Below are 15097 nucleotides of genomic sequence, written 5' to 3' on the forward strand. Positions count from 1 at the left end.
AGGTGATGACTAGCTGCCTTCCCTCTAGTCTTACACTGCTAAATTAGGGACGGCTAGCGCAGATAGCCCTCGTGTAGCTTTGCGCAAAATTCCAAAACAAAACAAACATAAGACATTTCTTTTGTATTTCTTTATTATTATAGTATACAAGTTAGCCACAGTGGTAAAGTTACACATGTGCCAAAATATGTCAATTTCAATATATTTTTGTACAAAAAGCATAGTATGAAGATGTTTTTTCTGATAAAAAGGCTAAAACCAAGATAACATTGTGTGAAGGGTATATGCTACATTAAGAGATTTATTTACTTTAATTTTTTAACAGTGTGAAACCATTTCAATAAAGATGTAAGATTCTGTAATATATTTTTTATCATAAACAATGTTCAATTATTTCTTAGTGTATAGATGTAGTGCATTTTGTGAAACATATATATTTGCTAAAAACAAAACTAGTTCATTTTATAGTCAAATTTAATAGATTTAAAAGATTGAGAGATGTTGTTCTGCTTATAACTTTAATAATTCAGTTCACAAGGCTACATTTAAAGATGTTTTGAAAACTTGGTTAAATATTCTGATATACAGTTTATAGGAAGTTTTTGAAATGTAGCATGAGAGTTTTGTAAATGTTCAAGTTGTAAGAACAATAAAATAGGCAGTGTTTTGAAGTCAGATTATAAGATAATTTTGAAAGATTATATTTGTTATATTGTTTTTACAACATTGTTGTATCATCATTAGCTAATATTTAAAATTTGCTTATAAACCACCATCACCATTAATGTAGTATATCTTGCCTTATTAATAAGTATTGTGGCTGTTTTGCTTATGCAGGATTCCTCCGAACCTCCGAAGCCCAGTGTACTTTGCTGGAATCACACAAGGAGGTACTGAAGAGTGGCAGTATTTGTGGAATTGTTACCAGAAATCCACTACACCTTCAGAGAAAGAACTGATTTTGAGTGCTCTTGGTGTGACAACAAAAACTAGACAGCTAATGACGTAAGACATTACTATTTTAACTTTGTCATTTAAGAAATAAGCACAAACATAAAGAAAACTCATTTTAAAATTTGACATTTCTCACTTCTGTTTCTAACATTTGGTTCATGTGTAATGACTTGAGAAGGGCATGTAAAACAGTAAGATCCTGTTGCATTACCCATCATGCCATAGAGGAATATGTTCATCATCTCAAATTTGTGCTCGTACAAAACTGTATTAGACCATACCTTGTTCAAATGTATTCATTTGTTTTCCTTGATTTTACCATTGCCTACATTTCTAAAAGGTCCAGTAATCATGAACCACAATAGTGGTTCATAATAGGGTTCACCCAGGAACTTCATAAACATTCTAATAGAACATACAGGCAAAAACCATTTTAAAAAGCAGGCTTGTTCTTGAAACAACACTCAAAGCCTTCTGTACCAATAGCCAAGGCTGCTAAAATATTGATAGCAGCAAAAAAGTTGATTTTCCAATTGTTAGACAAAATTCATCCATTTGTTATTCATATTATTCTTGTTTCACAAGCCTACAGTAAAAATGGCTATAAGTATTTTATTCAAACCTAGGCAAACCTACTAAAAAACTTGCACAGGACATAGGAATAATTTTATGTTGATTCTTGAAAGAGAATGAGAGATTTTATCAGTTTTTTCATCACTACTGGCCAAGTTTCTCTTCAAAGCCATCCAAGCACCAAAACCTACAGCAAAAATGGCTAGGTATACAGTGCCAAAATCTGTGAACAGCTACTAAACAAATTCCTGTGAAGGTTGTAGGGCTATTTTTGAGTGGATTCTTGAAAGTCGAGATTTCCACCCTCTAGAATTTTCTAAATTCTTCTTTGCTACCAATATAAGCTCTTTTAAGCTATTCAAGTATCACAGAAATGTAGAAACCATTTAAGTACCATTATACTAGTCAGAAATGCTTCATTTTATTAGAGTAAACAATGTTTATATTTGTAGCTATGTCTCCAGCTTTATTATTATTAATTGATTATAGATAGCTTTTATATATGGAAACATCGGCACATGTAGATACGTAGATCTTGAAAGTCGAGTTGTTCAAAACTTGAAAATAGCGTTGATAACTGGATCAATTGTTGGTTGAAATTCTTTTCTTTCACTCGTAGTTCTTATGGATGTAGGTACATGTTGTTTAATTCTGTACTGCAATCTTTGTGAAGTGCGACCTATGTACCGACATTCAGAGTGGCACTAGAATTCATAAATAACCATACTTTTCTGTGTGGTAGGTATCGTGCCACTGAGAATGTCGGTACATAGGTCGCACTTCACAAAGATTGCTGGATAGAATTAAACAACATGTACCCACATCCATAAGAACTAAGAGTGTGAAAGAAAAGAATATAAAAGCATATGAAAGCTATCTTCAAGTTTTGTACACCAAAGAAACTTTTCAAGTATTTCTGATTCATTATAGTTTTATATGCCACTATGGAAAAATTGCTAGGACAATAGTAATGAATGCAATATTGAGTATGTCATAGGGTAGTTTTAAAATTTATTCAAACACCTTACTTTTTTTGCCCTGAATAATTTCTCTAAGTCCTTCCACAAATGAAAAAATCCAGTGTTTAACTAATGTGTATTATTTAGAAAATTGTTTCTTGAGATCGCTGTTGTACTTTGTCTCTACATGGTTTTCTGCGACTATTTCAGTGAGTTTTCTAACAGTAGATTATTACCATAGAAAATTTTTCTGCTCTTGTGAGTGGTGATTTATTCTACTGATTTTCATACTTTGCTTGTTAAATGCATGTTTATATGAAACCTCAGATACAAAACCACCTGGCTCAGTAAATAATTGTTGGGTGTATTAGCTAGCTGTATTATGTGGCTGAAACCAGAATTTTATGTTGTATTTTTTTCTTCTATTTCTAAAAACTAAAAGGTATAGATTGATTCAAATTTTTGACATGAATTTGGATTAGATGTAAAACAATACCTTTTACATTTTTATTCCTACAGAAAGCCAACCAGCTTATATAATAGATTATTGAATATTTATTTCAAATGATGCTATATTAGGTATAAAAAGGAATTACTGTGTTATTATGAAATAAAATATACTTTGGGTTTTGACTTTTAGCATTACTATCATACAAGAAATAGTAGCAGTGAGAACTAAGAACTTATCTTCTCCTCCACTCTCTCTTTGACTGAATATAGCTGTAATCTAGGAAAAACTAGATTTTACCAACAAGTTTTTCTGCATATACTCTTCCTTGATTACATTATAGTTATAATAAATTATTTTTCAGGTATTTTAAATGGTTATATGTTAAAGGTTAATTTTTTCAACACATAGATACTTGAAGTATTCCTTGGATTCTAGTAAAGTTCGTGCTCAAGATACGGCAACAATCATTAGCAATGCTGCGAAACATCCTGCCTTTCAATATCTTACATGGCGTTTTTTGTACAGCAACTGGGACAAAATATTTGAAAGGTTTGTCATTTATTCTTTTTTTTTCTTTTCTTTTTTTTCAAAGTCAGTGTAATCATAAGCCATTATTTATATGTACATAAACCATTGACAGGTGAAAAGGTTTAATTTATCATTGAAGCAAATATAATTTTTTTTGCTGTAGACTTGCATTGAAATGTATACAAGATCTGTCTGAGAAAAAACAAGTTTTACCATAATGCATTGCCTATTGGACAAGTACTGGTTTTTTCATATTGTTCATTCTACCACTAGAAGAACATTTCAGATAGATTTTAAGGGAGTGAAACAAGTTCCTGAAAATTCTGAACTGTGGAAGACACAAACATTTTAAAATGTATACTTCTAAACCTCAAACCAAACTACGAAAACACAGATAAATACATATATCTTTAATTCACGAACAATCATATTTAAATTAATGAAAATTATCTTTACTTTAGTATGGAAATGATGCTCAACTTTATTCTTAAGAAAAACTGAGTTTTTGGTTCTAAACTCTCTGTATGAAATTTAGCAGTTTTGCCTGTAATAATACCACTTCAATTTCTAGCATGCTAGCTTTTTGAATGTTCAGGGATTGTATTTATATGGTACAATAGGCCAGATTAAGATGTTGAGATGCATTAACTGAGATATTCTCCTGATGTCAACACACTTCCTTAAGCTAGAGAAATACTAGGATTATGCTTCAAGCTTTTTTATTTATGTATCTAATTTCCCATCTGCTATCATTCTTGTACTTTCATGGTTTTACTGAGGTATATGTTGCTATCAACCCATTAGAATCTTTATCAACTACTATAGTTGTTCTTCAGGGTCAGCCAGAGTTTTTCCAGATTACTGAGACTTGGCCCAAATATTGCTTTTGGGTAGAGATGCAATGTTTGGTGTTACCCATAACCTTCCATTTGAATTACTTAAGAAAAAATTTACATTTAAGCTTCAAAATGAAATTCTTGGTTAAAAAGTTCGTGTACTTTATTCAGATACAATAGTGTGTAGAAATACACAACTAATCTTAAGTATTTGTTGAGAAAGATAAACAATCAATGTTACTTAACTCTTTCAGCATGGGCTCAGTCTTAGGGACTGACCTCATAACCATTTTGTGCTTGTTATAGTTTTCATGCTATAACTTAAATTGCTAAACATATCTTACAAAAGTTTCCAGATTACCAGTAAAAATTACAAGGCTTTCGTACACAAAATATCAGATTTTTTTTGTTAAGTTTTAAGATTTTTTTAGTTATGTTTTTCTCATGCCTTTTTTCTTTTGGAATGTTTACTATCCAATATGCAAAGTAATTTTGATTTTAAGAGAAAAAAATACTTTTATGCATCAGAAAAGTTTTCAAATTTCACGTGCAAAATCTTTATAACCTTCAGATAATTACCAAACGTTTTTTTAAGAAAAAACTTTATATCTGTTATTTTCACTATCAAATCTATGTACGGGTTTGGTTGATTTGAATGAACTTGTAATCACCATAAAAAATTAGGAAATAAATATAAATTGTGCTTTTTTCATTCTAGAATGACTACAGATTATAACACAAAAACACAAACGTTCAGTATAAATAGCTTAAATATCGTAACATTATACATTTATGTATATTTATTATTTTTAATATATTGACCTTTTCAGCCATGCCGGGCTAACATTAGAGAAGTTGCCATGACATGGTACATGTGCACTCATGTTACCATATCCAAAAATATAAAACTGGCCTTTAAAGTGACTTGTCTTGGCTCTGTTTTAAAACATAGAACAGTAAATAAAGAAGTATAGCAAACAATTATCTCTTCTACTTATGAACTTTGTACTCATTCGCTGCTTGCCGTAGGTTGCTAAGCCTTATCAAATTTTGCACGTGGAGGAATCGAAATGAAATAGTTTTTTTTAGGTTATATATATATATATATATATATATATATACACATTTTGAAATAACCAAAAATCATTAATTACTATAATCAATACAGCATTTTACAATAATTTATCAAGCTTAGTAACTAAGCTGTATTTGTGTCTAAAAAAATATTAAATTTTGAGCTTACTAAAGTTTTACTTTCTGCTTGGAATCTTGTATAAAAAGAAAGAGTTTCATATCTGTTTATTTCAAAATGGCTGAGAAAGCCACGAAGAGGACATTCTGAGTTCTTGATTGGTTATTCACATGTCATAGACAGAAGTAGGTGTACCTAAGCAAATGTTTCTAACAATAGAAAGAGGTGGGCGTGGCCACTGTGTTTGAGTCAGTAAAAAGAAATGATAGGAGGTTCTTATCTTATAGTTTGTCATTATCTCTAATTTGAGTTCCTAATTCATAAGAAACTATAGACTTTGTATTTGAACATCACAAACATCTAATTTTGAACCAATGTTGCATTCAACATACCACGTGACACAAAAAATCGATATTTAGGTGGTTTTTTTTAGTACTTACAATTAAATTAAGAAATTAACTAATGTATAATCCAAACTGTAGTATTATACATTAGTTAATTTCTTAAAATAGTAGTTGAATAAAATTTTGAATGCAAGTCAACAAACGTGATGGCATGGCTGTAACCCATGTCAATAGGGTTAAAATCAGTCTGGCAGTGGTATGAATAATTTATATGTATTAAATACCCAGAATTATTACAAAAATCTTAACCTCCAACATCTTGCTAAATGTGTACTCAGCATAAAGTTGATTCTTACTTCAGCATTAGTGTAATATAAGAAAGAGTTTGATCAAAAGGCTTTTTTACTGCTTCTTCAATTGTGGTCAGACTTATAGAACTAGGAATTAATTACATCTGAAACTATGTCAAATTTCTGATGGTCAAACCTGTAGTTACATTTAGATATTTTAATATTTTTGCTTAAAAACCCTTAAATGTTGTTGTGTGTTTAAAAAAATCTATATTTGTGCTGTATTTGCAATACTCTTGCTTGAATGATATTGAGCAAACTTATTGAATTGTTATTATCTTCTAATCATTGAATGTTTACATAGATTGCTTTGTGCTTTCATGAAAATTGGATTACATTTTTCTAATTTCTACCAAGCCCATTTTGTAAAATTTAATGTTTATATGTCAAGAGATGAACCATTCACAACAGTAATTATTCTGATAGCTTAAGCAGATGTTATCCTAATGTTGTACTTTCATATTATATGCACTACTTGATATTAACTACTGATCAAAGCAAGCTACCTACATAAATCAGAACTAAAGATCAATCCAGTAATGAAAATTGCTAATTTAATATAATGTTCTTACACTTATTTATAATGATTAGTGTGCATTGTTTCATCAGTTGGGTACCCTTACAGTTAGCAATATTTTTTTACCATAATCCATAATCCTTGAAGTTCAACCAGATTAGAAGATTTAGGCTAATCCTACATTCACACACTAAGCTAACAATGAAAAATTATTTTTATATTAAAAATATGTTAAACATTCTTACCAACACTGTTAATGAAAGTAACATTAGGGAAAGAAAAACTATAACTTGCTTACAGAACACATGAATGCTAGTGGTTTACTTTCTTGTGGCAACTACAAGGAATAAAGAAAGACAAACTGTAACTTGCTTACAGAACACATGAATGCTAGTGGTTTACTTTCTTGTGGCAACTACAAGGAATAAAGAAAGACAAACTATAACTTGCTTACAGAACACATGAATGCTAGTGGTTTACTTTCTTGTGGCAACTACAAGGAATAAAGAAAGACAAACTGTAACTTGCTTACAGAACACATGAATGCTAGTGGTTTACTTTCTTGTGGCAACTACAAGGAATAAATAAGGACAAACTATAACTTGCTTACAGAACACATGAATGCTAGTGGTTTACTTTCTTGTGCCAACTACAAAGAATAAAGAAAGGCAAACTTAACAGGATGGCTAGAAAAATAATGAAGTGATATACTTCATAGAACTTTATTATCTTTGAATAGAAAGTCCACAACAAATAACGATAAAAGAATTCAGAGGGAACTCCAAGTAAGCGGCAGGTAGTTATTTTTTAAACTCTTAACATTTTTGGACTGTTGTAGTGAAGTGTGTAAGAAAAAGACCACTCTATGTACACTTGTTGTATTAAATGTTGATCATGAGCAACCCCTTAGTGACAGAGCAGATGTAAGGATAGACCATTACTACCATGTTTAGGTAGTATGAATATTATTTTTAAATCTTTATTTTGAAGTTGATTTTCGTGTTACTGGCATAGATTTCATGTTCCTTGAAAACCTTGACATCAGTATACTCAAAAGTTAATATAATACTCCCTAAACATGTCTTGTGACTAATGGAAGCCTATTAACTCCTTCATTTTACTATAGATTTTGGGTATATGCTCACGGAAGTCACAAAAACTTGGGGATATTTGAAAAAATGTCAGTGTTATCAGAATGCTTGGAAACATGACTGTCTCTTTCAGTGATATATATAGTGTGTTAGATACGTATATTTGTCCTTTGTCCAGACTAAATTACTTCCTTGACCCTCTCGTCTCTACACACGTCACGAGGTTTTAGTTTATCACACTCAAAATTTAATTAAAACACTTTCTTTTCATGGTATACCAATAAATATAGCATACAAATGTAGCAGATAATCCACAATAGTAATATATAAGTTTTAAGTTTTTCCTTTTAGAAGGCAATATTTAAAACAAGTCTTGTGTGAGAATTGTGACATTTGCTCTTTAGGCATCCTGTCTTCTCTAATTTACTTACCACTCCTCCAAGAAGTACAAAATTTATTGCAAATTTCTTACAATATCGTCATTGCTCAGGCAATGCATAATTTTTATAGCCTTCAATCTTATTTGGTTACAGAGTCATCAAATAGAAAATCAGACCCCTCCTGCCACTCCCACCTGTCTGTTGGATATGTAAGACTGTTTAGTGTAAGCGTTATTATTTAGTTTATTTTGTGATTTAATATTTATTGATTGTTTAGTTTTGATGACAGCAGTGTTGAAGATTGATTGTTCTAAAAGTGTTGGTTGTGACAAGTTTTGTTACATAACTTTGTACTAATCATACCTTGTGTTTGCAATTACATTGTTGTCTAGGCTTTAGTAATATTGTTAATGTCACATTACTCGAATCTTCAGTGTTTTTCTCATTACCTCAACTGAATGTTGTTACATTATACCATCACTCGCATAGTTTATAGAAAATTCTAGGCCTCAATTGTGCAAGGTATATATATATATAGGTGGCCAAGCAAGTTAAATGAAGTGAAGTTAAGCCAAGCAAGTAAAGTTCAGTCATAAAAAAGAAAATGTGAAGTTAGCCGGGGTGTGAGTGATTAGCCATAACAGGCGATATTTTAAAGTGGGTTTCACAGTTTAATGGAGATAAGAATAATAATTTGCTTTTCAAAGGGTGTTCTAAAGTAATTGAACCTGTCTGTGTGGACTTTGCTGAAAAAGAAAGAATTATTTAAAGTTCAAGATACAACTGTGGTAACCTATGGAGTAACATAAGTGAATATATTGCAGATGTACACTGAGAAACAAAGTAGAGAAAAATAATTTGTATTGTCAATTGGAATCTAAAGTATTTGAATCAACCTGAGTGGACCTTTGACAAGAAAAGGGAACTACTTATAGTTTTAGATAAAACTGTGATTTCATATAGTGTAAAGAATTTTTGTAAATATGTTTGACTTAGTTTGAATATATTGTTTTAAAACAAGTGGATTGTGTGCTGTGAATTTATTGCCAACAAGTCACAGACACCTACTGTAGAAGAATCGCAGCCCACATGTACTTAAAACCTGACACTGTTGCATCCTCTTTTTCAGAATCTGCCAATAGTTCTCTTATACATCCAGTACTATAATATTTATAACCAATAGAAAACCAAGGTTTTCATTTATCAAATGATGTATTATGTTACGTTGTTTTCTGTAAAGAGAATTGTCAATTTTGCTTTGAGTTCAAGCTTGATTCCCACGGGAAACACGTCAATGAACTTAGATGAAGTTAATTGTGTAATGAACATTTGTATATACGTTTGACTTGTTTTCAATATATTATTTTAAAACAAGTGAATTGTGTGCTTTCCTTTTATTGTTGAAATGTATTGCCAACAAGTCACAGACACCTACAGTAAAGAATCCTACCCACACATATGTAAAAACCTGACAACGAAAAGTCTAGCAACTTTTGTGAAAATAGACCAAGTGTATTAAAAGTTATAGTATGTAAACTATAAAGAGTACAAAAGTGGTTATGAGGTGGGTTGATTCCACCAAAATCGTGTCGAGAGAGTTAAGCTCCCTTTTTGTATATATGTGTGTGTTTCAACAGTGTGTAACTTTATAGGAGCTTGACATCTGAGATAAACTACTACAACACATTATTGTTCATCTATAAAGTCAGGTAGCAGGCAGATACAGATAATGAAAACTAATGTTTATGAATGTAAAGAATTAATTAATAACAAATTAGGTATACAGCAGAGTTGTACAATAATGCTTGGAGATGGCTTGAATGGGTAATGAACGATGACGAAACCTTGTCAAAACGTTGTACATTTGCTGTTATGCTAAACTTGTATTAAAGTTTTTCTTCATTACCCATTGAAGCCATCTCCAAGCATTATTAGTCTCAAAGTGGGTTCCTCATCATAGAGTTGTAAAATAAATAGTGAAAATATTAACAGGCTAACTATAGCATAACCCAAAGAAAACTAATATAATCTGACTTTGACTGACCCTTGTCTCTCAAAAAACAAGCAAAAAATAGATTACAGCTTTTAGGATTTTGCTTTTACTTAACAGTAAACACAATTGTGTGGAGCATGTTTTGTACCTAAGCTCTTCATATGTATTAATTTTTATATTTTACAGCTTATGACATTTATTTATAGGATTTTACAGCACATCATGAAGAACATCCAACACATAAACTGATAAAAAAAAATTCATGGTTTACTTACAAATTATTGCTTCCATGAACTAAAATGTGTTTAGTATTTATACCCATCTATCTCTCTATATAACAATTTAATGCATTTTGCAATTTTTATTATATTATATGTTCTTCTTAGAGCTGGCAGTCAACCTTAAATGGGTTCCTGCTATAGACAAAACAATGAAATAATGTTTTTCATTAATTTAAATATGATTGTTCGTGAATTAAAGAGATATATGTATTTATCTGTGTTTCCGTAGTTTGGTTTGAGGTTTAGAAGTATACATTTTAAAATGTTTGTGTCTTCCACAGTTCAGAATTTTCAGGAACTTGTTTCACTCCCTTAAAATCTATCTGAAATGTTCTTCTAGTGGTAGAATGAACAATATGAAAAACCAGTACTTGTCCAATAGGCAATGCATCATGGTAAAACTTCTCAGACAGATCTTGTTCCAGACATTGGGAGATATAAATTCCACACCCCTGTGTGTATACACAATAAGATTAGAGAAAGCTCACGTTAATAATAAGATTTAGAGAATAAAGTAAGAATGATAATAGATATGAACATTAATGTAATTAGCAGAAACTAATGTAACTTAGCTAATGAAGTAATGTTATAGTTATTCTGAATAGTCAAACATGTAGCATTTCATTGTCATAAACACTGTTGATAGTCAGTATTGATTTTTTAATATTATGTTTAATTAAAGGGTTAATAAGTGTCATCCTTTTGTGTAATAGGAATAATCCTACTCTAAAAAATATTTTTTCAATTAATTGTGAGTAGATTTTGTCTTAAAATTTAGTGTATTGCTTTGTGAGCTAGAAAATAATGACGTGAATATATTTTGTGTTGTACATATGAATTATACTATCTTTAAAAGTCACAAATGTAGAGGAGGTATTTTCAAAACTGATGTTCTTAACATGTAACAGATTATTTTTCATCTATCTGTTTTTCAAAGTACCCTAATTAGTTTTTTGTATTGAAGGATTGGTAGTGGATCCTTTGGAATTGGAAAAGTTATTCTTGATGTGACTTCACACCTTACTTCTCAGTTTGACTATGACCAGGTATGTTTTGACTAGGATTGTTGTGATTTATATAGAAATTGTAGGTATAAAATTTATTCTTGATGTGGCTTCATATCTTACTTCTCAGTTTGGCTTTGATCAAGTAAGTTTTGACTAGAGTTGGTTTGGTGTAAAGTCACAAGAATAAGTTTTATACTTACAATATCTAGATAAATCTTAGTTCTCAGTGCAACTGTGATCAGGTAAGTTGAATAGTGTTGTTACCTTATTCTTGTGGCTTTACACCTTAGTTCTCAGTGCGACTGTGATCAGGTAAGTTGAATAGTGCTGTTATGATTTATCTAGATATTATAAGTATAAAAGCTATTCTTGAAGTGTCTTCACACCTTACATCTCAATTTGACTGTGATCAGGTAAGTTTTGAATAGTGTTGCAATGATTCATCAACATGTGAATACAAGTTTTCTGTATATGCACTTTTTTTATTTTGTACCCAATATCACCTTGTACTTTGAAATTCATTGTATAAATTTGTAATTATTAATGAATTTGACAAGAATGAAAAATATTTTATGAAAAGCTGAAATTAGTTGCTTTGAGTTGAACATATAGAAAACTGCTCTTTGAAGTGAACAATCTTAACATAAGATGTCTATTCATTTTCACCATCAATATTTAGGTATATGTATGCATGCACATACCTTTTCTAACTTTGAATAAGGTTAAGATATTTTGTGAGTGTGATTTAACATTGAATATAAAAAATGCAGAGTTTCTGTATTAATGAAAAAACATTCAAGTGTTTTGAAACTGAAAGTAATGAAGCAATTAACATTTCTTTACATATCAAATTTGTTATGAGTAGAATCTGATTGTGAAAATTATAAACTGTTTTATAGAGCCATAAAACCCTATTAATATCAGTAAACATCTTTCAGATGTCGAATGCACACCTACATATCACATTTCAAAAGTTAAGTAATAATAATTATAACTTTATTTCAACAATTTTTTACTAAACGGTATTTTAGAAATGATATTTTGTCATTTTATTACATTTATTTAGTATAACTTGCAAAGAAAAACTTAAAAAGTGTTCAGATTTGCATTTATGCACAGCTTCACGGAATCCCATCAGTAAACAACAGACTTTGATAACTCGTGTTGAAGTTACTTTTTCCCATTACAAAGCACATGTTTTTATTTGCTGAGAAACTATCATCTCTTGAAAATACAAGTAACAAGTCTTGTATCTTTCTTCTGATTTTCCTTTTCTGTCTGAAGATATATTATTACATGCCTCCATGTGCATCACATGCTTTGAAGTTAAAAGGCTGGAATAGCTACAGGCAAAGTTTAAGTGCCATTGGAGAGAGCAGATTCCAAACTGACTGTGTCAGTGTAGAGTGAATAAAGTGTTTTGGGAAGTAATTTATGGTTTTAAAGAAAGTGATTAGATGAAACTTACATAGAGAAGAACAGTGGAATTTAGGTTGAAGCTCAGAAGACTTGAAAATAGACCATAGATTTGGGAATTTTTTATACTTTCCTTAGCTGTTCTTTTTTATTGCTGAAAATGGTCTTGTATTAAATTACATTTGTTTGAAAGTTATGGCAATTTTCTCCTGTGATAAGACATCAGGTAAGACTTGTTAGGTTTTAGAGAATACAGCAGTTATTGCAAAATATTTTTGGGACTCAAATCATTATTTATTGAATACTATTGTTAAAGTTTCTCATGTTTAAACAATACACAAAATAAAAGAACATATAATTAATTGAAAACCAAGTACATTGTTACCTATTCTGACACCATTTTAAAAGATCAGTTCCTGTAGGTTTTGTACTATTTATAGCCAGAAGTGGTGATTACTGCAATCAGCAACATGAGGAAATAGTTTAATGAAAATTAGTCAAGTTGAAACTGACTGGATGTATAAAGTCTAATCAAAAATACCTTAGGTGGGGAGAAAAAGGTGTGGCCAAAAAAGGATTGAGCATGTAACTTAATGGAATAAATTCAAAATTACTAGCCAAACTGGTAGCTACACATATAGCATTGATAAGAATTTTACAGCAAATATTAATTCATTAGTTAGCTAGGCCACATTTTTTGTTCAACTTGGAGCATGATGGTGGATAAAACAAAATATGTGGCCTAGCTAACTAATCAATGAATATTTGCTGTAAAAGTCTTATCAATGCTATAAGTGTAGCTACCAGTTTGACTGCCAATTTTGGTTTCATTCCTTTAAGTTGCACACTCAATCCATTTTTGGCCACACCTTTTTTTTCACACCTGAGGAGTTTTTGATTAGATATCATGACTTTCCGCCAGTACGTACCAACAAACCACAGCAGTAAGAAAGTGACACTTGATAGTACTCAACTTTAGCTTTAGGATTACAACCTCACTATTTGGAACAGACCTATACTTTACAGAGCCAACCAGATTCTTTAAAATATATGGCGATAGTTTTCCTATTTAAAATAGTGTTAATAACTTCCTTTATAGTCACACCATGGAATCTAGATTAACAGTTTCTTGTCATCACCTGCATGCACTTGGTACAGCCGTATCAAGCATCACTATTTACGATAATTACTTAAGCTAATATCATGTGATGCTAAACACTCATTATTTAAGAGAATTTTGTAAAATTTAGCAAATTTTTGTTTAATAGTTGGCAATGAATAATAACTGTCCAGCCATATGATTCTTTTGACAATTTGAGCTAGAAACTCTTAATCTAGTTTGCTTGGTCTAACCAATACAATATCTGCACATCCTTTCACCCTTTAAATCAGTTGCCTTTAATCCAAATAACAAAAAAACTAAAAATGGTCCACTTTTTCTCTTAGATGAAGTTGCAGTAAAAATTTCAGACCATTAGCTCACATGACTTTTTGCATAGGCGTGTGCAAACATTTTGGTCAAATTTTACATCTAATTTTAGGCTCTAAAGATCTATCACTGTACCAAATTTGAAAAAAAACTCCATAAAAGTTAATTATGCTTTTCTATTAAATACAGTTTCCGTACTTTTGGTGAGAAGAACTCCGGGATATAATCAAAATTGGAAATTTTATATCTCATGTATTTCTTAATGGATTGCCTTGAAATTTGGTATGTGAAGTAAGAGTCCTGTACAACACATTCATGGAAAATATGTGACAGTTTGGATTACCACAGTTTGAGCTACAGAAAGTGGAAAATTGCTAAACTATCACTCCTGTTAATAACACACAGTGTATCCTGCAGGTTGTTTTGGCCACAAAACATTACAGTGTGTCTTGATAAAAATTTCAGCAGATGAACAATAAAAAAAGTACAAATTTTAATGAAAGGGAGACTTTTGAATACTTTTATAAAAAAAAAAAGTCTCTTGCAATAACATTTTGGAAATTTCTTCACATAAAAACTGTGATAGAAAAACTAAATGAAATTATGTGATGTTCTAAAACTGAAAGTATATATATTGTTTAGTAAGTTTTGTTTTGGTTATATGCATCTTTGTTAAATACCTCCACTGTGAGAAGACAAAAATAAAGGGATATTAGTCACTCACTCTGATTTTGAAAGGGTTAATTCAAGTGTTAGGTACTAGTACCAGTAATTGATAAAGGTAAACATAAGCTTG

The 15097-nt window shown here is 30.7% G+C and overlaps 1 protein-coding gene across 1 annotated transcript in view; it reads left to right on the forward strand.

The window, feature by feature from the left end:
- LOC106466747 (endoplasmic reticulum aminopeptidase 2-like) overlaps positions 1-15097 on the forward strand; it is a 175947-nt gene that overhangs the window by 149654 nt on the left and 11196 nt on the right. The window contains 3 exon segments of the mRNA XM_022394821.1: positions 838-1005; positions 3346-3486; positions 11414-11495. Of these exon segments, the coding sequence (XP_022250529.1) occupies positions 838-1005; positions 3346-3486; positions 11414-11495 (391 nt within the window).

This window comes from Limulus polyphemus, unplaced genomic scaffold, assembly GCF_000517525.1.
Source record: "Limulus polyphemus unplaced genomic scaffold, Limulus_polyphemus-2.1.2 Scaffold2368, whole genome shotgun sequence".
Classification (NCBI taxonomy): Eukaryota; Metazoa; Arthropoda; class Merostomata; order Xiphosura; family Limulidae; genus Limulus; species Limulus polyphemus.